At 42.4% G+C, this 26,021-nt stretch overlaps 1 protein-coding gene across 1 annotated transcript in view; it reads right to left on the bottom strand.

Annotated features, from left to right (window-relative positions):
* Positions 1-26,021, bottom strand: part of nrxn3b (neurexin 3b) — a gene marked incomplete at its 5' end in the record, with an annotated part of 282,506 nt that overhangs the window by 52,502 nt on the left and 203,983 nt on the right. Inside the window, one exon of the mRNA XM_080047664.1 lies at positions 11,975-12,156. Within this exon, the coding sequence (XP_079903790.1) occupies positions 11,975-12,156 (182 nt within the window). The remainder of the gene's footprint in view (positions 1-11,974; positions 12,157-26,021) is intronic.

Here is a 26,021-nt window from a genome sequence, read left to right as displayed (position 1 = left end):
TGCTTCTTTTTTCTTTTACCAAAGCTGTACGGAGACTGGGTACTGGCTTTTCTCCCAATACCAGATGCTGCAGACACTCCAGACCAGGTCAGGCTAAGTGGGTGTGACTGGCTGAAGAAGTACTTAGATCTGATTACTTATGGAAATAATTCAAATTAGAGTGATGAACTTTTCACTAAAGCTCTCAGGCGTTGAGGGAAAAGTGCAACATTTGCCTCGAAGTTGTAGAACAATGAGTGCATACAGTATAGTAGCAAACTATTGAATTACTCAAGTAAAATACAAGTACCTCAGAATTGTTTTTAATTAAATAACTCCCACCACTGGTTTGGTTCCAGGTGAGTTTATCAGTCACAGAAGGCATCCTTACACCACCACCCCTGAAAGGAGATTAGACACACTGCACTGACTCTCTCTACCTCTATCTTTCCAAACCAGTTGTTTACTCTCTCCCCCTCTCCTACTGTCTTCTTTCTCTATCTTGTTCTCTCGCTCCCTCGCTATTTGCCACTCTTTGCTTGGTTGAGCCCCATGACGGTGAACAGGTTACAGTAGTCGAGAGGCTAGGTCGGCCACGGTCAGCCATGCAAGGCACAGATGGGCCTGCTTGTGCATTCAGGTAAACCGTTGACACAGGTCATAGCAAAATAATGCAAAACATATTTCAAATCTCTCCTTTTCGCTGTAGTTGACAACTTAGTGAAATAATGTCAGATAATGCTTTGTAAACAATGTCAAAAACACATAGCCATCGTGATACTGGAATATTTTGGGGGTGGATTCCTGCAGAACATTTCTAACATTTTACCTGACTTTACGTACAGCCCAGAGGTTTTCTCTAGGTTGAGAGTTATCTTCCTCACAAACCGCCATTAGGAAATTGTCCAAAAACAAATACACTTCAGGTACTAAGACAAAACCCACACAGTACCCATGTATTAAAGACCGTGGGCAAAAGGAAGCTTAAATGAGCTAAAAACCAAAACAAGGTTTAATCTCCTCCCTGCCAGCTCTGCAGAAGACATTTGCTCATAGTGAATTTTATAATTAGAGCGTTATCCAACTTGTGCCAATGCCATCCCCCAAGTGGCAGCATTGGCACACGAAAGGAGAAGGCCCCTTGGAGGCTTTTCCGAGCAAAAAGGCACATGTAATGAGTCACGAGGTCCCTCTTCGCTCCAAATGACATTAATTGCTGTCCAGGCAGAAGCCTGCTGGAAAACAGCCAACACACGCATAGGTTAGGGCAATTACACTCTGGGTACTATGCTGACAAACAGCAATATCTCCTCTTTTACTTCTTAAATGTGAAGGGAAAATATGACAAACGTCGAATGTTTGAGCTGCATGGTTAAACTATGAAATCAGAAGTCATGCCTTTTCCTTGTCCTCTCTGGCCTGTGTGGTATGTTCAAGCAAGATGTGAATAAATTAAAGGTAATGTGGGAAGAATGAATTCTCCATGCACCTTTCAAACCAATGTAATCAAAGGGGTCTTGTGAAAGGAAGGCAGGTCCTGGTGGGTCAAGAGAGCTGCGCTTTCTCTAATCGTCTCAACATCTGTCACCGTTTTGTGCTGACTCATTCTGCTATGGACATACTGTATATAGGCTTACATCTTGAATGCAGAGGGCAGGATTGAAAGGGGGTCATCGGTCAAGGACAGATTTTACACACACTTCCACTGACTGTATTTACTTGATGAGTCCATACCCTAAACTCTCCTTCCATGCATACACATCAATGAGTGTTTTGTGTATTTTTTGGTTATACTCTTTTCAATGGGCTCATTTTAATAGTTACCTGAAGTGACCCTTCCAGTAATGTAATATTACGTTTCCATAAAGTTTGAAAACTCACAAGGGAGAGATTAAAACAGGAATGATCAAAATCAATGCAGCAGAGGATATTGTGACTTTGTGTTGCTTGTGAGAGTCAAGCTCCATAATCCCTGGATGCTACCACTCCCATAAAGCCTTTAATATATTTTCACTGCCTGGTCGACAGCCCCGCAACATCCAGATTGTAACAGCATTATTTTTTTTAAACATACAGTATAAGACAACCCTGATTTTATCAGTATCTCTTGCACAAAGTCAAAACTGGCTAATATGCTCTCCATAAACAAACCTCCAAAATATCAGTACGTCTCAAATCAACAGAATTCCCATTTAAAAAACATTCTGGAAGGTTCTGTGACAGTATAATAAGTGTTATTAAAGTACTGGATTGTAGATTTCTATGTACTCGTGATCAATATATTTAAATTACAGTTGGGTGGATTGAAATGTCTCCCGTGTACATCATAATGCACATTGCTAAGTAACAGGACATTACAGGAAATTTAAGATGATGAGTATTTACCAGAATGCTCCTTCGATTTTGCCCCTGATCCGTAACCTTAAGACAACCCCTCGCAAAAACTAGGAACTAACCACAATAACCTCTAAACAATTGACACACGTGTCAGAGTTAGACAAAGAATGTCATCGGGATAACAAGGTCATAACCACATTGGTCGATCTTGGGCGCCCAATCAGACTGGATTCTATTGGGGGGCCGTGGCCTCTTCGGAGCCAGCTTTGACCGGACAGGAAATGTGCTGTGTCGGTGTGTGAGTGCCTGGGCAAAGAAGAAGTGCTTTGCAGTACTGAGTCTCACACTAAAAATAGAAGATAAATATATAAATATATAAATATATATCCCCCCCACAGTAGTGAGAAAGAGGAAATGGCTGAGGGCAACAGAGGAGAAGAACAAGAGATGTGGAGATGGAAGACTTAGCTGTCATGTCCTTGGCCATTCGCCCCGCTGCCTGCCCAGAACGTTTGTGGATCAATAAAATTCCGAGATAGACTCCATAACCTTCAGTGAATGAGTGCTTATAATAATTCTATATAAGAGCCATCCAGGAGGAAATATCTTTATCCCTATAGATTGGTTTTCTGATGATCCCCAGCTTCATAAAAAAGTGATATATTCCTTTTTGTCTCCCTGTCAATGGAGCGTTGTCATGGTGAGAGTCAATAATGGGAGGATTAAATAAATACAAAACTTGCACTCGGTAAAACGCACAGGTACTCGCTTTAGCACTTTTCACTCAATCTATGAAGGAGCTTGGCTCTCAAATTTGATCCCCCCTCTTTCTTTATCAGAGAGAGGGAGAGGGGGAAAAAAACAACTTCTTGCTTAATCCTCCATGAATACATTTGCAGTGTGTACGCATGTGTATGTACGTGTGTGTGTGTGTGTGTGTGTGTGTTTGTGAGTGAGACAATCTTTCACACCGTCACTGAAATTGAAGGCAGAGGATTCTTTTTTTTGTGTGTGTGCCTTCTTTCCGCCAGATTTATTTTCTAATGTTGACGTTTATCACTTGAGCTGGCCCTCAATTCATCATTCTCCCCCTTCTTGTCGATAATCCGAAAGGGAGTCAATTTAAAAAAAAAAACTGTGAATCTCCATTTTTCTTTTCTTTTTTTTCACTTCCCCCACCTCCGCCAACTCACTCCATCTCTGTCTCACTATCTGACTCTCTTTGTCCTGCAGTGGCTCAGGTGAGAGACAGGCAGAGAGACGCACAGAGTGGCGAGTAACAGGGTAAAGCACCAATCCTTGCGGGAGGATTTAGGAGTGTCTCTTGGAGCCCGAGATGGCACCTATAGCCTTGTGTTTGAGATACACCTCGATCGATTCCAAATCCCTCTTGATCTTTCATTAGGTGCTCGTCACAAGCTGTCCCCGCTCGTCACTCAAAGCACACATATAGCATATAGTGTCTGGGGCCGGGGTGAATAGCGGAAATTATAAAACGCTTGGGCTGACTGACTGAAGTGAGGTGCTTTGGATGACGCAGAGCATCTGTCTCCATCTACAAAAGTGCTACTACTTAAAGGCTGAGTAATGTGCCGTTATAGGACCGGTGTTGGGCATCACTGCCTCTCCACTGACTCAATGCACTGGATATCTGACTCTAAGTGAATACCCCCCATGGACTGAGTGGTGATTTACAGTAACTAATTCAATTCAAATTCAATATCATCATAATAGTTACTGATCCCAGTGATGATCGGTTCCGACATATTCAGGGGTTCCACTTGTGGGCTTTCCCTACAAGCAATTGGATGGCAACAGTGGATATCGGTTGCATTCAGTAAGTGAAGGGAAAGATTGTCGGACGTGTTAGCTTGGCAACGGGACTGCTGTTATAGAAGAACATTGCATCTTTGAAATGTAATACAATTTGTACTCTGAATTCTATGTGTTAAACATCTCCTTAGACTCTCAAGCTAGTGGAAATACCCTTTGTGTCCTGTAGCTACTGGGATTTCCAACCCACCATTCAAGATATACAAACTATATGGCTTTTTCTGGTAATGGTTACATTTCATGTAGCATGTTTATTAGTGATCTTTAGATCTTTTGCTGGCTGCCTTTGGACTGTTGCCTTTTTCAAATCTGAATTACTCTTGCTGGCTGCTTAGCTTTCTTATGTAGCTATCAGCATTACATTGAATAAGACTATTTTCCGAAATGTCAAGACTACAAAGATCAATGTGTTAGCATAAAAAAATTCAGCAGCTATAAACGTTAAGGTTAAACGTTTTTCAGTTTCACTTTGAAGCTGTTGGGAGGCATTTTTTGGGGAATAAGAGTAACACCAAAAAGTAACATATCAAATAAAATGGCCACATTTTGTCTGAGTTTAACAAGTACCAGGAGCTTTAGTACAGACCTTTGTCGCCCTGGAGCTGAATTCAGAAGCGACTGACCGACCAGTTAAACCAGCGCCCAATCTAGCATTCAGCGTTTAAAAAACAATAGTCCAGTGGCACGGCAGCGGGAAAAAAAAGGCAGAAAGGCAACACATCATTTAGAATTCACACACAATGCGCTGAGACCTATCTGAGCCACGTTTTTCTCTGATCCTGCTCGGAATTATAAAATACCCACAAGTCTCCCTCCATCTCCCCCCAACTCTTTTCCTCCCACCTCTTCTTGTTCTCTTTTCTCTCTCAGAGTATCTCTGTCTCTCTCTCCTTCAATCAGCTTCTTGTATTCATTCTTCTTTTGGTTGTGCGCGACGCTCCACTCTCCGTCCCTTTCATCTCTCCTTCTGTCATAACTGTGGGAATGGGATTCATGTCCTACCATGAAGCTGTGAAAACACCAGCAGTTCCCCCGAGGGCTGCTTGTCAGCGAGCAAAGTAAGGAGAGGGAGGCACACACACATTGTTTGTTGCCTCTCATTGAATTTTTCATCTGAATACATGAAATATACATTGCTGCAGCCAGGGCTAAGGCCACGGACCACATGGGCAGGTTGTAATAATGTCACTATGTTTGTCTTGACTTGAGCGGTTATTACTTGCAGTCGCTCTCATGAGATGGGGGTGAGAGTGGGATGCCTTTTGCATGTGTGTGTGTGTGTGTGTGTGTGTGTGTGTGTGTAGCAGAGGGTCCGCTGCATAAACTGTTCCCCCTGAAGTGCCTTTGGGTAGGATGGATGACTGACAAGCAGATGTCCCTTAAGAACCCTCGTATCATGTTTGGAGTGTCAGTGCCAGTGTGCCGTGGTGTGAGAATTTGTTGAAGGAACATGTGTGTGTGTGCGCGTTTGTGTCTTACGTGTGTGTTTAAATATATATTGTACATGGCCCCAGCAGAGAGTGAGAGAAAGTGAGGGAGTGTGTGAGCGGGCTTGTACAGAGAGGGAGGAATAAAGGGTGTGAGTGCTCATGTTAAATATGTTTTTGTGTATCCATGCATGTGCTCTTAGAGAAGATACAAGACGCAGAAAAAAGGATTTCTGTGTAATGTCAATTTAAGTGTGCCTGTGCACCTTTTTCTGTATATTCTCTTAAAGCGAGGGTGCTTGTACAAGTTCTTAATTCCTAAACGGCCACAAGCACGAAACTCACACGCTCCGCCCTTGAGTATATTTTCGCCTTTGGAACATAGATGACAACTCATACTCGACACCTTTTCTCTGTAATATTCTCTGCTAGACGGTGAGATTTGACTCTTTTCCTGGGAGATTCTTCATGGCTTTTCTGACAATTCAATGAAGTTAAATATTTAATTAACCAACTCCTTGAGTTAGATGGTTACAAGTGAACACACAATATAACAGCACCATCAACTTTTCGGGGAGAGTCCACTTTGAAAAATACATTTTTAATTTTAAAATTATGTTACTGCATGTTTTTTTTTCTTCCACTAAGTGCCACATGTCGGAGAGAGTTACAGATTTTTTAATTCTGGAAATAACTAGCATTGGTAACAGTTAACAGTTGGATTGGTGCATCCCTATTACAGATGCCTGTTTGGTCCTCTGTGCATAAATAGCATAGTCCGTTTAACATTATAGGCTATATTTAATATCACGATTCAATTGAAGGTCATTGGAGGCCTACTTATGTGGAGCGCAGAGCAAAGGTTTGGTGAACATATGAAAATTGTACAGTATGCTAAGGTGCCTTAACAGGTGATCTATTCTCTTTGGAAAAAAGAGTCGTTAGCCATCCCTTCAGTCGCTGATAAACTATCTGAATGCCAATCGGAACAAGGCTTACTGTCTGTAAAATCAATCATGCTTGAACCAATCATTGACCAAACACAACCTTAAAAATCCAAAATAAAAAGAAACATGAATGATGATGACATAAATACCTACTGTAGCATGTGAAGGCTTACCTCACACACACATTACGTCAACAGTGTCCCCCCCTCAGGGAAGGTACTGTGCGGTGCCAATACCCTGGTATTACATATTTACCTCAGGAGAAGAAACCTGTGCTACGGCCAGCCATATTAGTTGAATGGAAAAATGTAGTTGTTTAGTAGTTTTCAATGTGAAATACTGTTGTATCACTTGGACAATGGGAATGATAAAGCAGCCGAGAAAAAAAAAATACAAAAGACAGCCTCAGAGAAATACTTATTTATCATCAAAGTTACAATAATGCTGACTGCATGTACCGCCTGCAACTTGCTTAAAAAGAAAACAGCTGTGAGGTATATTTCCCCAGCCTTTTATTTTTGTGGGGGGAATCAAATGTGGGAGGTAAGGAAATACAAACTCAAATAAGCAGCTGTAATGTTATCAGAGCCCATGAGCCGTAGCCGCGATAATATCTATCTTTCCCTTTGCCGCGCCAGGGTAACTTGATAGAGGCAATACATTGCTGGCCACATACGCGCTCAGGCACACAGGTACACATCAAACATCTCATATTAGGTCTGTCAGAGGGAGAGAGAGAGACAGAGAGAGGCAGGGATGGAGGGAGGGAGGGGGAGGTAGATGGGGGGAAACAGACAATGTTAGACATGAACACACACAGACAAGAGAAGAAGTAGGGGAATGGATGGGGAGAGACAGGAGGCAGGGAAGAGCTATAGACGAATTATGCATCTGTACTCCCACATTAATTCATATATACATGCATTAGCGCACGCATGTGTGTGTGACCTAGGTAAGGGCGATGGGGAAAATGGATAAGGCTACAGTCGCGTGCAACAGAGCTTTTTCACCGTCCACAGTCATTCATCTCCTTTCACAACTTGTGTCTGAGTGTCTGCACCCGTAGCGTTTTTCAATTATCCAGCCGTCGCAAATTTTCTCCCCCTACGAATTAGAGTGAGCAGCAAAACTGAAGTGGCTAATGGAATTCCTCGAATCCGTCGATCCATTATAAAAAATAAAAAACCTGAGCCTGGCTGGTTTTCAATGCATGCCTTTGAGAGAGGTTGACGATAAAAGGCAACACGGGTGTTTTACACGTGCTGGGTGAGAATAGAAAAAAATAGAATGTCTGGTGTGCGCATGTGTGAGTGTGTGTGTGTGTGTGTGTGTGTGTGTGTGTGTGTGTGTGTGTGTGTGTCTGTGTGTGTCTGTGTGTGTGCGTGTCTGTGTGTTAGGACACCTGGAGCATCTGTGCATCCGTTTGGGAACGTTTCATGAGGACCATCGTTATTGTCACCAATAAAAGCTTTTACTTTGGTACAAACCATAAACTATTTGACTACTAAGGTAATTTTCTTAGCGAAATTTAAAGTGTTCTAACACCTTTCTTTCATAACGTGAAATTCAGATTAAATCAACTGTTAAACTTGTAATGTTGGAAGCAAACCAACGAGTTATAACACACACAATAAGGCTTTATAGTTCAAAGAATAGGATTTTTAACTGCTTTAATGTGACATTTATTCGGGCAATGCTATTTGGAGGTTCCAATGTCCTAATGTCTGTAAGTTAACTGTTACAGAGAGTGTGTTGCAACACTCCCTGAGTCTTTAACGTGTCAGCTGTCTTGCTGTGATTTTCCCCCTTAATTGGAAACCAAAGGAGCTGCCAGGCATGAAAGGTGATGGAGCATTCTCAATTTCAGCTTCGCACGACACCAACTTGTCACCCACTACGTCTCAAAAGACGTGAGTTCATCTGGGCTTGCTAGAGCCGTGATGTACCGGGGTCCAACTCCCACGCCTTGAAATACCCTCACTGTAGTGTTCAAGCAATGTAATGGAGAAAAGACAGGGTGGCTGGGGCAAGTATTGTACAATGCTATTGTAGAATTGTATCTCTTAGATAGTAAACTACAGCTTCCAAGTTGCATACTGGCTAACGTATACATTCAATGCATCTCTTACGTAGATCTACCCTTTATTTACCCTCAGATTTTTCCTTACCGCTGGTGATCAAAATTGATGATACCCCAGTCACAAGGTTGTGTCTTCAAAGAAATAGAAAAGCACACATTTTCTTCTCTCGTCTTTCCTTTCAATATTGCAGCAGTTTTGAAGCTTCAACCTTTAATAAAATGTAGAATCACCGGGACATGTATCATTTTAATAAGGTTAAGTCAATGTACCTTGAGCACTTGTTTCTCTATGTCAGCGTCGTTAATCCACCTTTCGTGTCAACTGTGCTTGTAATTATTTAAAAAATTAGTTTTGCTACCTAAATGATGTAGAAGAGATGAGATCCTGAAGGATTTTCTCTATTTGTCTGTGTGTGTGTGTGTGTGTGTGTGTGTGTGTGTGTGTGTGTGTGTGTGTGTGTGTCTTGGGTAATCTTCACCTGCAGTCATGTGCAGTCCCTGGTGAGAGGCCGTGTGAGTCACGACTGGCACATCCAGCCCAAGGCTTATAGTCTTTTTTGTCATGGATTTAAGCTTACACACAGACACACACACACACACACACACACACACACACACACACACACACACACACACACACACACACACACACACACACAACACACAAACACACACACACACACACATTTTACTCCCAGTCACTGCAGTACTGCCGCAAAAGTCCCATGTTGACTCAGCTGACAGTAATAAGTTGATACAAACATCTTAGATATTTGTTTTGTAACTTATATCTTTCTGAATATCTTCCACTGTAAGAAACTCGAAACACAAGATGTCACCTGATGCGAATCCTTGTCTGCCTCACCAAACTCAGAACTCAAATCAAATTAAATTGCAAATGACAAACCCGGAGATGTCAAAATGTCATGCTCATTTCCGCAAATTACCCCAAATTGACGCTCGTATTTCAAACCGAGCATGGAGTTGTTCGTAGGAGTTAAGAAGTAAACACTACAATCAGCATTTTAATTCACGATTGCCAAACAAGCCGTAAGCTAATCACAGAGGGAGGGGGGGAAGACGAGATAATGAAGAAATCAAAAGAGAGAGGGAAACTGAGGAGAGAGTCAGCGATTAGGTCTAGCCTCGGAAACAGTTATTTTCTGCGCTCTGCATAAATAAGAAAATGCCATTTGTGCCCATTTCTCTCAGTCAGAGTTATCTTAAGATAGTAAGTCAAATTCGATACCAGTGAAAGGGGTTTGTGAAGTTTCATTTAAAAGTAAGGGTCTCTGTGGATCAAATGATTTAGTGTGCCTAATGTATCCAGACTTTGGTGAGCTGAGTCTCAAACGGTGACCTCATAATTGCAAAGGCTAAGTGATGGCCCTGGGCCTGTTTAAACCTTTGGTTAGATATATATCCGGAATGGACAGTCCAAACACCTTTAACCTTTTCCTCTTGCCAACAGCAAGGACCTGACGTTTGTCATTAGGAGTTGTTATCTGATGACATTTCATTGAAGTCTGAAATATCTGCCAGTCTAAAAGCATTTCTACCACATTAAACCTGTAGAGACAGCAAAGGTTTATTTAAGCTGCAAATTATACAATACCCATATTGTGCTAACCTTTCCGAGGAGATCCAATATTCCCACCACTACAGCACTGGAGAGTAATAGTCTAATGTGGGGCAAATTATATGGTACTAACCAGATAACAACAACACACATTAGAAGTGAGGTCAAGCAGTGGTTTATTTTCCTCAAGATATAACCGAATCCAGCAGTCTCGCAGCTAAATATTCAAGGTCTTATTCATTATTTACTTTCCACCTCTGGCGAAAAAGTCCAGCTTGTTTCATTTGCTTTCTGTTATGTTGCAGCGTAATTGTGGGGAAAAAGAAGCCTTGGATTGCCATGATATGTTTTTTGTGCTGCAGAGTATTTTATATTTTAAAAGACAAAATCTCTGTTAATAATAAATGAAACTCACTTTGTTTGTTCACCCTTGGCTGTCAATAAATCATGTGGTTTATTAGCAATGCAGACTACGCTGTGTTCTCTAAACCAAAATCTCCGGTATCTTTTCCTCTAATAATAAATTCATTAACGCCACGAGACTGGAGGAATGAAGACATTAGCCGTCTAGCGGCTCACAGACACCAATTAGAAGAGGTAGCCTGCTTGGCTAGCTATGCTGGGAGACTCTAAAGAGCAGAATTAAAAATGCATTTATTTTCCTTCCTTTAGGGCTTCCTGAAAAGGACTCAGTCGGTTAGGGCGCAGGCGTTTCCCACAACCCCACAACCCCCCCTCACAAGCTACTGTACATCTCTATCATTTTGCTTCCAACCATGCCATTCCACTTGCTCTCCCACCTACACACACACACACACACACACACACATTCACTTTCACTCTCTTAACTCTAAAGGCAGCTGAAAACGGCTTGTTGTGGGCCCTCATCTTTGCAGAGCAGATGGCTGTTTTTCTGCACCACATGGCCGGCACTCAGGAGATGAAGGGAGCTCTTTAAGAAGAAAAAGACTTCCAATCTGCTTTAGCAACTGTAGCTCCTCCTCATCATCACATCTTTTTTTTTGCATGGCATCAGCAGCAGCCCCCCCCCCCCCCAACACACACACACACACCACCCCCCACATATCTCCATATCTCCATGACGCTATGCATTCCTCCAGCTGCTGTTGATGATTATGTAAATACTTAATGCTTATGTAAAAGAGTCAAACACAAGGTCGCAAAGTGAGATTATTAAGATTCTGCACGGAGGCACAGTCGACTGGCCAAGCATCCAGACCCCCCCCCGCCCCCCCCCCCCCCACACACACACGCACACACACGCACACACGCCCCTGTTTCTATCATGGAACCCCAACATGTGGGAGCACACTGCATATGTATGGAGGAGAACCGCATTCATTATTCATGCGGGGAGTCAGTTCGAATGCAGCAGAAGCAGGGTTATTCCATAAGACGATGGTGAGCGGAGAAGGGGAGTAAGTTATCTTTTTTTTCTATTTTCTTTCTTTTATGGATCTGTACCCTTTGTATAATTCAGCTTGAGCATGATGGGCTGAATTTGGCCCGAAGACTGCAATAAATAACCCCTCCCCCACTGGATAAAAAAATATTCAGAGGGTTGAGGGTTTGTGTGGTCATGATCTTGAGCTATGCTTGTGGTTGTAATGTTAGGAACGTGTGAGTGCTCATGGGTAGCTCATAATTTGGCTCGGAAACAGCTACATAGCCCCCCCCCCCCCCTGATCGTATTGAATAAATGACTCGAGGGGAGAGATTGTGTGGTATTGGGTTGATAAGTCACCAACACTTAACAGTTAGTAGTACTCACGATGTGTAGCATGATGTAGTCGCCGAGACGTGGGGCGCTGTCGATGCGGACCAGGATGCCGTCTTTGATGGTGGTGCTGAAGCCCACAGCCAGCCGGTCCGTCCTTGTGCTTGGCCTCTCGTTGTTGGGCCATGTGTACGTGATCAGACCCCCTCCTTTGCCAAAGATATATGTGGTGCCAGCTGTGGAAACAAGAAGCAAACAAGGGGCAGCCATTAGACTTTCATCTAGGAGAAATAAGAGGCAGATGGGTAAAATGAAATGTTGTGTTGTGATGTAGAAATATAAATTCAGTAGACACTAGGGGGCACAGTGTCGGCCGCAACAACAAGACACTTTACTGACAAAACTATCCTAGGCCAATTTTTTATTCAGGGACAGATCTACAGAAATTCCTTTTACAAATACCTTGCCACTGCTGCAATTTAATTGTGCCCAGTTCTATTTTAGGTTTTTAATGATACCGCAACCACCACCTTTTATAGGTAGAAAGACAGCAGTTCCCCTCGCGCCATCTATGACTTATCCAGTGCTTAAATATAGCCTCTTTCCAGGGAATAACAGCCAGTATTGGCCAGCACTGGATAAGTCTCCCAATCCTCATGTATTATATATGAGACCTGCAACCAAAGAACTAAGGATGGCAACAGAAAAGGAGAGTAGTGAGGGCGGGCGGGCGGGCGGAGGGATTGATCGAAGAACCTTTGCCGGCTTTAATTTGACTATGACATCGTTTAAAAAAAAGGGACCTCGGTAGCATTGAGGGAAGATAATCTCACAAGAAAGATTTTTATTTAATTTAAATGTATATCAGCCACTATGCAGATTTGATAGAACTTATTTTTATCCTTTTTTTTTTAAATCATCCAAGTGGAACTGAAAAAAGAAATAATCAGAAAAGTTTCATTATTTGGTTGCAGGGTCGGATTCCAATTCCAACTTCTGAACGTTCCCCAAGGTGCGTCAAAATTAGAGCAGCGAATCCCTGAGCCGCTTAGGCATCTCATCCACATATTAGGCGAAGATAATCAAGAGATCAAAGGCATTAAGACCTACAGCAGCAGATAGATTGGTGGGTGAATCAATATGGGGAGACAAAAAAAGAGAAAAAAAACTGACTCCTTTCGGCCCAGAGGAAAGTGGAAAGCATTTGGCCCACCTCGGAGGCTGTCGGGGGACTGCTAATGAAGTCTCTGAGGTCTTGCGTCAGAGTATTAATATTTTTTTTTTCTTTTCTTGCCTCCATCATCTCTCTGCATCCCCCTTTCTTCCACATCACCTACCTCCTTCTCTCGTTCCTCTCTTTTCTTTTTCTATTCACTTGCTCTCCAAGTCAAAGTGAACATCTGTTTGGCCTTGTGATGGGTGCCCAGCTGTCCTACTGTTTCCCCTCTGAAGCGGCCAACAATCTGCTCTGTGGCCCGTAATACCCCGGAGACTCCAGGAACATATGGATGAGAGATGAGTGAGAGAGAGAGAGAGAGAGAGACTCCCCATTCACCAGATGAGCTATCTCCATTTGCCTTCAGGTGCACAAACAGGTCGGCATTTTGCAGGCCGCTGGTGCCAGCAAGAGAAAAAAAATATCCCACCAACTAAGGTCGTCTGTGTGTGTGTGTGTGTGTGTGTGTGTGTGTGTGTGTGTGTGTGTGTGCGGGGCAAGAAAGAGTGATATCCGAACTGGCGAAGCATCCCAAGCCTCAAACAACTGCTTCACTTCTTGTAACTAATAACCGTACATGGCTGGTTTAACACAGGCACCTCCCTCTGAGATTTCTTCTTCTTTTTTTTCTTCTCCTGAAGAGAAACAATAAAAAATCTCTCAATTGCTCTCAATGACATTGCAATATCCGAAAGCTAATGTATGCAACGTGTATTGCCGCACCTGCCTCCAATAGTTCATTTTCTCCATGCCGTGGTGTTTGTATGAAAACAGGGCCCCGATCAACCATAAAGTCAGCAGATAGCAGCCTGCGGACAGTGCTGCACCGGATCTAACCCCTGCTGTCTTATTGCCTCAAAGTTTTTTTCTTGCCAAAATAGTTGAGGCTGACTTGGGATCAGTTTCACTGGCAAATGAGCAAACTTCGCCTATCTAATTTAACACACACACACACACACTCTTTCTGACTGGAGGGGATGACGATGATGAGCAGCAAAGATACAAGCACCCCAGGGAGCCAATTATCACATTGAGGAGATTTGCCTAGCGTTTCAAGCAGACAATGTTCGGCATGAACACACACACACACACACACACACACACACACACACACACACACACACACACACACACACACACACACACACACACACACACACACACACACACACACACACACACACACACACACACAGAGACAGCAGCCACATACATGTCGACTGACCCGCACAATCACACAAGAGGATGATTTATCTGTCAAGTACAGAGGGTATGAGTGGGAACTCGATATCGCCGAAATATAACACATTTCCCCAACAAGAACCTGCCGGGCCCAGACGGCACCGACTGTATTCTCCACACAGAGGAAGTCCACTCACTGCATATCAATACATTCATTCACCGTGTGCAAAAGCTACAAAGTGTGGCATCGTTTCAGATCCTCATCTGAAGATTTCAACCGAGAAAAAAGAGATCTATATGGATGGTAAGTATCTGCGAGCAGATGTAGAATTGTGACGGTTTTTGGCTACATTTCCAAGGTCAAGAGGTTATTTTCAGCTTCAAATACGGAGCAAGAGAGCTTTTCCACTCGTGTGGATGTAAGGAGCACCATCATAATTGAATTTCTGTGATTTTGCACGGAGATTTGTTGGATGAAAAGTACAGCTGAGCAATGAACCTTTCTAGCATATTTTATCATGCATACTCTTCATTAACCCGGCCTGAAACAAAAGTCTTTTCAAGGTTTTTCATCCGGTATTAAACAATTAGCTGCACTAAAAGCACAATGCGGAAAGGAATTATTTTTCCCCATTAAAATAAAATAAACCATCACATGGCTTTAGCTTTTACAGTTTTACAGCGTGTTGTACTCTGCCTTAACAAGAAGGGCTCCCATTCATACTTTGGCAAAAAACCTTTTAAAATGTGCACGTAATAAGCAGTGGACGTGTGCAACCTTAATGTTGTAGAAAAAAGTATCTAGTTCATTAATAAGAACACCTTTCAATAAAATGGATCATTGTAACCGTGTGTTGCAAAGTGATGGGCTTGTTCACTGTTCCCCCCCATGATAAGCATGGTCACATTGTTACCATTATTTTTTATATGACGGTAAGTATGTTTTCGATCAAACACATTAAGGCAATAAGGTAAAAGCAGTCAAATTTGTTGTGTGCTTTTTGAAAAAAATGGCTGTGAGAGTCCTCTTCAAAGTTTGCTGTTTTGTAACCACCCAAGCCCATTTCTTTTCTCTCTTGTACATCACTGCAGACTTGTTATCTGCTATTTGATTATTTTACATTTCTTCGGATTGGATGGACAACAACTTACAAGTTTGAAAGTAGCCCTGTTGGTAAGCCAAATACGGGGAAAATATCATCAAAGGAATCAAATCTACAAACAGATTAGAGCACAAGATCTTACTTTGGTGGATCAGAGGGGACTTTCATCTCCATCTTTGTATAATGCAATCTTGCCATGGCCAGCGGGCATTGAAGAGTGTGTGTGTGTGTGTGTGTGTGTGTTATCTAATTGAAGCATATGGGTGCTCTATTGATTTGTGAGTGAAGGCATGGGGAGATAGGAACATCTCTGAGCTAGAAGAAATAATGGCCAACGCTGCATTTCGTCGATGATTCTAAGACAGTTATGAATGAAAATATAATACCTTCATATTAGCCTTAACAAAGTTAGGAGATCTGGAGATCTAACAAGGTTAGGTTTGAGTTTGTGAAAAAAACGGGCATTGCACCAACGCATTACTCTCCACTGTTATGATTCATTGCATTGGCAGGGGTTTTCCATTTAGAGACAAACTGTGGATGAGAGACTAGGTCAAAGCCGTGGCCTCTATTTTGCAGAGGTCCCCTGAGGCGTGGCAGTGCAGACAGAAGGTCAGGACACCTGTCTACAGGACAGAACTATGTCCCGTCCTTCAGGCCCCACGTGACACTGCCCAACTAGAGAGAAGGGGAAGAAGAAGAAGAAGAAGAGGAAGAAAAAGAGAGAGGTAGATGCTATTTTTGCACAGATATGACAGAAGGTCACTCAGCAGTTTCACTACACTTGACCAGCAGGAAAAAAAACCCACAGTGGAGCAACAAAGATCTCACATCAAGCCAGTGTTCCAAATCAGTGTAGAGTCCTTTAAATTGTATCTATAGTGTGTAGCTTATTTCACCCCCATGAGGATTTCTGAGTATTTACAACAACACTGTCGGTGCATTTTCATGAGGTGAGTCAGGCTTAATGAACTTTGTGTGAACTCATTTGGCGACGGCTTCCAATGTAACCAACATTCATTTATATGCAAAAGGTACGCACTGTAGCTTTTAAAATCTCTACAACTACATTAATTTGCAGGCAAGTTTGCATGCTGTCCTCCCTCTCTATCTTTTAGGTACAAATATAAACTGAACTAGGCACCAATGCTTTTTGGAAAGAGAGCAAAAAGAGCAGAGCAGCTGCCACAGCCCACATCTGATATAACTTGGTAATTGGTTGTTTCCAGGCTACACATGCTGAGATAAAACCGTCTGTTTAGAGGCAGCTGGTCGAGGATCTACACTAAAATACTAGGACTATCTGTCCAACTGTACAGGCTGAAGGTAGACAGTGTTTTGTTGTTGTTGTTGCTGAATCAGGTGTGTGCATGCTCAGGTTGTACCTGCGTGTACACATGTTGAGACAGCCACAAAGAAAAGGGTACGACTGCCAGTTACCTACAAGGTATAAGACTGCAGTGAGAGTATAAATGCTCCAAACTGGGACTCTCTGTTTCGAGTATCCTTGCGCTCGCACACACACACACACACACACACACACACACACACACACACACACACACTCAAAGTCACACCACATGCATAGACATGTATGGCTCGTGCACACACATCCACGCGCACACGCTCCCACTCCTTTCTCCTTGGTGTGTCTTGTTTATGTGCTTTTATGTCTTTCCCCTTGTTATCTCTTGGGCTTTGTGCGGCACAGGCCCCCCAGGGGACGGAGAGAGAAGACAAACACGGTTTGATGTGGTCGAATTTTCTTCCATCGGAGAATGGGAAAAAAGGGAAAAGGGGCCTTAGAAAAAAAACAACAAAAAAAAACCTGAAAGTGAGATGCAAAATGTAATTGCCTCCTCCATCACGCTCAAAGGAACTTCATCATGGCATTGCTTTCCCCTGCCATGCTTCATACATGGGGAATTATTAGCCTGCCTGTCCTTCACACAGCTACAACAAGGAATCATTGGCAGAAGAATCAAATTGTGAGATACTGAGCTGTGTAATCACCCGGATTTATCTCCATTTTACAACCTCTTATCATTTCATAATTCATATTTCCAACTGTTGCCTCTCCCCCCTCAGGGATATAGAGAGGGACAAGGCATATGAATGAACGCTCTCTCTCTCTCTCACTCTCGCTTTTAATGCATTTCTATGACATATGAACACAAAACACACCTTGAATGTGTGTGGGTGTCCCATCTCTCGTCAGCCACACTGAACAACATACAGAATGTGATTGATGAAGGGCAGCGTGTCATGAGGAATGGCTATGTAAAGAGCACAGCCAGCCTTGAATGATTTACACTGTCTGTTTCCCTGTTATAATAAGCGCCAGCATTATGGCACTATATGGATTCACGCGCCAAAAACCAGGGGTAATGGAAGTGGAAGAAAAACGGAAGGGGAAAAGAGAGACGGAATGGACCGAGCATGCATTGTGAAAAGTGGGGGAATTTTGAGGCAGCGAGAGCTGTATTATGATATACGAGCAGAAGGCACATGATTGAGACATGTATTTGTTCATGGATTGTCACTAAGACATGCCCCTGGGCAAAATTGCTATTTTAATTATAAATGTTTTCAGGCAAATTAAACTGCACATGTATGTAATTATTTATTTTTCCTGGAAGGGAACGTTTATGTGAAAACTTAAATCAATGTCAAAGGGTGGCAGAAAACTACCGGGCAATAACACAACATAGTCAAAGTTATTTCACAGTCTACACAGTGCGTGCCGGCAAATGTATGGATTTCTGAATATTGTAAAGCATTTTGTCAAAGTCATATTTTAACTTGATGAGCCATAGCCTGCTAGTAAATGCAGCAGGGCCAGGCAGAGGATCAGGCAGCCTCTACTTCATGCTGCTGCCCTGGAAGCAAAGCAGCAGCATGCAGTAGCCAGGATGATAAAGTCTGAGCCGGCGGGCAGCAGCTCCACTCGCTGGGATTGAGCAGTCAAACACCACAGTGCTCGTATTTGTGCTCCAGTCGCCGATACAATGCCAAGAGAAGCTAAGGCCTCTCTGCTGCAGTGAGATTTAGTGCTGACGCTTTTGTTGCAGTCGCTTGTTTGTGCCAGTGCAGAGGGAAAGCGCAGGTGACAGGGAACACCAGAACATATTGTGCTGTTGTGTATAGGGCCGCAACCAACGATTATTTTCATTGTTGATCAATCTGCCCATTGTTCTCTCTTTATTTATCAGTCCTTTAGTCTACATATGTAAAAAAAAGGAATAGGTAAAATGGACGATTTTTCTTTTTTTTTTCAGTTTCACATCGTATTTAAAATGTGTTTAACAGGAACCTTCAAATGTTTTAGTTTTTTTTTATCAATTATCAAAATTGCGCGCCATTACTCGACTAGTTATTTCAGCTGTAATTGTGTAACCTCATTAACAATTACAGCTACTTAAAAAAATTAAGATAATCACAAAGTTATTATCGTCTATTAAATTTTTTTAACAGTTTTTAAAAGGTGGTTGTTTCTATTGTATTGTTTGAAGCGTGTTTGTTCTGTCTTGCGGGTGTTTTACGAAGACATACAACTTTTTGGGGGCAGCTACTAGCTAAAGGGTACAGGCCCCTAAATCCATATTTTTTTTCGTTACTTGATTCACACTCCAATGTCGCACAATCGCAAACAATTGAGGTGCAACAATTGGCAACAATGCAGGAAAACAGTTATTATCTTTTTTGTCAGCCTTCATTCGGAGGGGGGGAGACGGGACATACATGACATACAGTATTTCTATGACGAACAGCTAGATTTGCCATCTGTGCAGTATGATGCTGAGGCAGACGTTGAGGATGTGGTGTAGGGTTAGGTGGGGGTGGGGGGAGGGAGGGGGGGGGGGAGAAGAAGAGTGGTGGAAGAGTCACTTTTTGCAGGAGGAAGCCTGGGACAGACATGGCAATAGAAGGAGCACAGATGGAGGGAGACTAAAGTGGCGTCGATGTGAGCCTGATAAACTTTAATTCAGACAAACAGGAAAAGGCATCGGTTCCCCCACTCACAGGCAAGTAAAAAAAAACATCCTCGGAACGAAACCCCATAAACGAAGTAGTCATGTACCGTCACTTCGGGGGACATGAAACACAGCAAAAGGCTCGGATGCACGGTACACTGTAGTGAAAAAACCCACACAGACTTGTACAGCAGAAGGTGAAGCCATGGCAGCTCTCCCCTCATTACTGCAAAACTCTCACCCTCAAGCACCCCCCCCCCCAACCTCTCTGTCTCCCCCTCATGCTGCATTACTGACACTCTACTCTGTTGTAGTGGCAAGCGGACAGAGAGGAAGGGCTTTAAATGTTTTTTTTTTTCTCTCCCGTACTCCGTTCCCTAGAGATGTCAGCTCCTATTTTCTCTGGTTGGAAAAAGGAAAAGGATGAGGATGAGGAAAGGGGGTCTGAAGAGAAGGAAGAGGGTTGAGGGGGGGGGGATTGGAGTTGAGATCCATAGCAGCACTCTAGGCTACAAAAAAAGATCTGTATGCTGACTTTAATGCTACACACTGCCACCAGTCGAATTTCTAGAGAGAGACATTGCAGAGAGATGAAAGAAGAAGGAAATAAAATACAAGAAGGTATGGGAGAGATGTGGAAAAGATGCCCGGTAAAAGGAAAAGAGAGAGAGAGACAACGATGGGGAGCAAAGGTGCTGAAAACGTCAGCTAGAGAAGGCATGAACACAGAAAGATGACAAAAGAATAGTCGGGACACTCGCATGCTGAACCTTGGTAAAACCTAATTTAAACTTGATGGCTTCTATGGGGAAAAAATGTGCATTCTGTCAGCCCTATATGTTGACGTTCACACTGCTTTCAGCAAAATTAGGACATGAGAGTCTCCTTCCAATCATTCATAATGCATGACACAGAATTTGTGTGAGGCATATCGCTACAGAGAGAGGCCCCACCGAACCCTGCTGAGGATTAGGTGAGGAAGATCTCCGAAAGAATAAGGGATTCCAAGATGGCTCCGAGTGGAAGCATCATTTATAATTGAATCTTCCCCAGAGGATAGTGCAGCCTGTCTGCCTTTGCCAAGGCTTCGCAGAGAGCCCAGAACTCCTATCTTCCTCACTCTCTCCCGGTCTGTCTCTGTCTACTCATCTCCCTTCTCTGTGCAATAACTGAAAGGCCATCCACAAATACAGCACAAGCAAACTCAGCCACTGATCATATCCCCAGGCCTTTGCGACTCAAACCCCAGTTGGTCACATTCACTCCTTTCGTACAAACTTCCCTTTTTTCGATCCAAGAAGGGAGAAAAGTTTAGATTGTACACAGTGTATTAAAAAAGCAAAGTGCATCGTACTTCGTTACTCCATGGTAATGCCAACACGTGGAAACTGCTTCAAAAGAAAAATTACAAGGAACACAACACACTTTAAAACTGAAAGTTTACTACCGAAAGTTAGGGTCATCCAAGAAGTAATTTATAGTTATTTAATAAAATATATATTTGGCCCTCTGTGGAGATTTAGAACACTAGTAGTGCTATGGAACAATGTTTTTTTATGAGCGGGTATTTTTTTGTTGTATTGTGCAAGTTTTTGTTTTAAGAGAAATAAAATGTGCTCATGTTTGTAAGACATTGCACCTTGTATATGTTGGTAAATCATACTATCCTCATTGCTATGATTGCATTAGGTGACTGTGTAGTAGTTTATACTGTTTATATAACGTTTTGAAATTCAGTTTTTGTAGTGCGTAGTGTAACATTTCATCTGTTTAGTTTTCACTGGATAATGGATGATTCAGCCATCTTGTGCTGTACAGGTATACATACAGTAGGCCGGTTGTACCCTCTTTATAGAATGAGAAAGGATGTGTGACGGCTCAATACAGGGGGAAACAACCTCTCACAGACTGTGTGTGGCAGATTGTGTGGCGGTGATATATTTCACAAAATAAAAAATAAAAAACAGCAGCAAATTGATTTTTCTACTTCAAGTGTGTTTACTTTAGACTAGTCATGTATAGCATGTAATGAGTCAAAATGGCTGGACTATCTGTAAAACTGGCCACTTTGCCCCACCAAGCAATCAACTCTAGTATTTGCTTGATGGCACTGCTGATGAAAAAAAAAAATATATAAAACTGCTTTGCCTCGCATGAGTGATAATTCTGATAATGAAGGTTGCACTTCTGTATAGTCTTCCCACATACAGAAATTGAGTTTTAAATGGAATCTGTTGCAAGCTAAGGGAGAGAGTGAGACTTACTTCACCAGCCCTGTCAAATCATTCATTCCTCTGCCATGCCTCATGCGTATTTCAATTACAGGTAGACTCTATTTATAAAATAACTTGACAATATCCTTCTCAGATGCCCACCTGCCTTTGAAGAATATGGATTACAGAGCAGGACGGAAGGATGCTAAAAGGGAATCAGCGTCTTGTTTTGAAGCAGGGCTAATCTTCCCTTTGATTTCGACAACATCAAATAGAAAAGTACTTGATCCTAAAATACCATACATAATAATGGCTCTTACTCGCAGGGGAAAACAAACAACGCAATCAAGCAATACAATGCTCTGCTTTCGGGATCAAAACTGTGAATAAACATACCTGTGACCTTTTTCTCTGTCTATGTGCATTCCTTTTGTCTGAAAGTGACGATTGCCGAAACACAGCTTCATTGTCTTCCTCGAAGCCGGACCAGCTGTGCCTGCAGTTGGCATAGCAACAACACACATCCTAGCCGCCAATGTCTGTGACAAAACTGATATTGTCTCCAACCCTACCTACATCAAACACCTTGAAATCTAATTAACTCACCAGCAGTTCCTCCCACTTATGAAAAACAGAAATACTCTAATGTGCATTGCAATGTAAGCCTACCTCCCACACCTCCTGTACTATCAAATCACACACAAACAGAGAAAACACACATACAAAATGCAATCTGGAGTGTGAGGCTTAAGTAGACATTCAATCAAATTTGTACTTTTTTGAAGTGTACTCAGCCTCCTCCCACTGCCTTGGACTCTGCAGTAACATTCAGTGCATCACTTACTACTTTTTGCACCTAACAACTCTTTAATTTTACCATCAACAGCAACCTTGATGAATTGATTGGTTGTGACAGGCAGTTCTTATTTCAGTGTGACGTGAATTGCAACTTGTAAGGTATAAAGGGTTGGTAGTTAACTACACCAGTCTTTCATTCTTTCATGGAAGCAATCAGTAACCATGGTAACGGTTAGTCATCAAACAGAATCAAAATCCATCTCTCTGCAGGTCTTCACTTCAGGTCTTCACTGTCAGCTCCATCCTAGCATTATTTCATACTCTTCATTTTATGTAAAGGTCTTTCATAAGTTGACTTTGATGAGACCTAAAGGTGGGATGCTGGTAACGAAAGGTGAGACCTCAGGTGGCAATCATTTAATGAGAAAAGAGCACTATATATACGGGATGTTCATGTGCAAGTGCAATGAATTCTGCAGAGATTAAGGTTAGCTCGGTTGAATGACATACCACCACCATTATGAAGTACTTTGAAAGGCTGGTCCTAGCTCATCTAAAACCACCCGCACATGGTTTTAATACCATGTACTAATTAAGTTTGCCAAAAGGAGGTTGAGTGTGTCCTAAACAAAAGGGCTCACCAGTGTCTCTGAAGAAAGCCCAACTATCTCCTTTGATTTTGGTGAACTTCTAATACTGTCTATAGTGTGCATATCTTACCTAGAGTCCATACAAATAAAGTATATACATACTCGTATCATAACTCGAGCTGGTTATTCTGTTTGTAATGTCTACTATCACCATTACTTGTACCTGTACTATAAATCTAATATCTTACCTGCACTGCATTCTGTAACAGCAGCAATATGCTTAACATATACAGTATATCAGTGTTAAAAGTATTCATAATGTAGGCTTATACAGTATATCCAAGGATGTTCATATAAACCCCGACTGTTATTCATACTACTTCTGCTATTCATGTACATTATTAAGCACTTCACTTGTATTTGCTCCTCTGTTAGATGCCAAAATGTATTTTGTTATCTCAGTACTTGTACTTTATGCAATGACAATAAAGCTGAATCGTATAAATTATGGGGAGAAAAACTGACTACAGATTTATGTAGTTTTCTTTTCCTTTTATCTGAACATACCTAGCCTGCATGAATACTACTCAAGCTCACATACAATATACAATAATATCTTTCTTTCAGTCCTTCTCAAAGACACACTGCTAGATTGATAGCACACCCTCTTGACTGAGACAGTCTTTATCCCTGCAACTGGGCTCCGATATTGGACTGGTACTCTGTAGTTGCCGTTTTCCAATTCCCTCCGGCAGGTGGTTTGACTTCAGCCCTCTATTGAATGTGTCAACCTTATAATTAATGCCCTCCCTCTCTTCAATTCACCTCCACTCTCTCCTCTCCATTCTCCTCCACCAGACTCCTATTCTTTCCACCATTGACCAGCTTCCTTGAGACTTTACTTGAAGCCACTGCTCCAAGGACATTAAGCCCCGAGACAAAACAAAAGCAGCGACTCAAGCCATGGGAGGAAAATTTGGTAGCAGGGCCGCAATCCATCTCCTTTCAGTCATTGGCCACAAAGCTGAGAAGAGGTCAGTCCTGCAAAATCTCCTCTGTTATCTGCTTCCAATCCTTTTACAAAAGTGGGGGAATGGGCTTAGGAGGGGAGGGAGCAACAGAGATGGATGCTCAAAGGCCTATCTACAAATAAAGAAGAGGAGTTGCAATCGATGTGAGGGGGGGAGTGGAAGGGACAGACGTGGGGTAAAGGCTACCTCTTGAAAGCTGTAATTAAAGGAATACTTAAGCAGGAATTATGGATTGGCGATAGGCAGGAGGGCGTACGCCAGTCTAAATGAGGACAAGACAAAGACACCAAGTGAGCGCGTGTTCAAGGAGATTGCGCACATCTGCATGCACGTGTGAGCCTTGGAGAATGAAGTGAGCTTTTGTGTGAAATTGTGTGCGGATGTGTTTGCTGATCAGCGGCCGAGGCTTAGCGGAATTGGCCTGGGGTGAGGTTGAGAGGGCCCGTGGGAGTTTGGAGGGCAGCAGGATGGAACATGCTTGCCTCTCACAGGGTCTTTAGTGTCAGCCTAATTAAAAGTTAAGCCAAAAAAATCCCTCCATCTTGTGGTTACCACTGTTCTGTGTGTGTGTATGTGTGTGTGTGTGTGTGTGTGTGTGTGTGTGTGTGTGTGTGTATGTGAGCATGTGGATGTGCTTGACATTTTAAGTGTGTCTGTGGATGCTCAAGTGTTTGAAATATTCTGCGTTAAATTTTACCAATCCCACATGGCCTGCGACCCCAATTTTACGTCTCAAAACTCTCAGGATGCAAGATAAAAGAGTTGTAAAATTTTCATGTGAATTTGAGTATGGCCTACTTTGTTCTGAAGAACAGCTTCAAATTGATTAAACAGTTATCATACTCTGAGGATTGTAGACGGTTTCCCGGAATGTGTGGGCAAAACAACAATGTACAAACGAAAATGAAGATGTCCATCTTTTAACTTTCTCTATTATCAGTGAAATGTCATATTTCCGAAAGACTGGGGACCCCCTTAGAAATCTGCATATGAAAGCCCTTTATGATTGAAGCTCCTAAAAACCTGCCTTTAACAAATCCTCATTAATATCATTCAAAATATACTGTATAAAACAATTGACCAATTCTAGAAATGATTTGTGAATCATGCACACAGAAAAAGGACCCAAAGCAGAGGTCTTGCACCCAACGTTGAGGAACCTTGCTCTATCTAAGTGGGTTGATTTAGGTGTTTGGGTGCCTACCTTTTTCTGGTATGCAGATTCCAATGTAAAGGAAAAGATATACCAAGAAGCTAAGCTACCAAATGCTTCTTTCCCCTCATCTTGAAATACAATCTATCTTTCTCTTTGCTTTCCTTCTTCTTCTCTCAATCTTTCATTGAAATACCTAAACCCCACCCATACCAGGCGGCCCAGTTGCTGTCTTTGAAGATGTACTTAGCTGAACCGACAAGAAATTTAGAGCAAGCAATGGTGGCTTTTAACAGCTTCATGAAAGGCAAAAGAAATATGCCACTCTGTGTGAGTGAAATGGATGTGGGAATTGTGGCATGGGTAGCGGGTACGTGGACTATAGGCAGAAGAACCTCAGCACAAAGCTTACTTTAATCCCTCAGTCCAGGTTTGCACACATATTGGCTCATATGGCACACATGACAATGAGCAAATGCACAAGAAAAGACTAACCAGAACCCCTGAGCTACCTTTGACAAAACAGGAATCAAATATGTATCATTCAAATACATTCTGGCCTGTCTTCATTTGGACAGGTTATTTTTTTTCTCTCCTTGCCCTGGGACAATACAATGGCACAAAACTGGGCTTTCGATATATATATTTTTTTCAGTCTGAGGCCAAATAAAGAAATGTGTTCCGCTGCCCTGGGGAGTCGAGCTCATTAAAATATATTACTACTTGTGATATGGAGACCTACCTCCAGGCACACAATCCATTTCTGTTAAAAACAAACAAAACTATGGATGCCTGGCGACACACGGTTTAAATATGTTGCAGTAGAACAGGGGAAGGTGAC

This window comes from Ammodytes marinus (genome assembly GCF_949987685.1).
Source record: "Ammodytes marinus genome assembly, chromosome: 19".
In the NCBI taxonomy this organism is placed as follows: Eukaryota; Metazoa; Chordata; class Actinopteri; order Uranoscopiformes; family Ammodytidae; genus Ammodytes; species Ammodytes marinus.
This window is presented reverse-complemented; position numbering and strand designations above follow the sequence as displayed.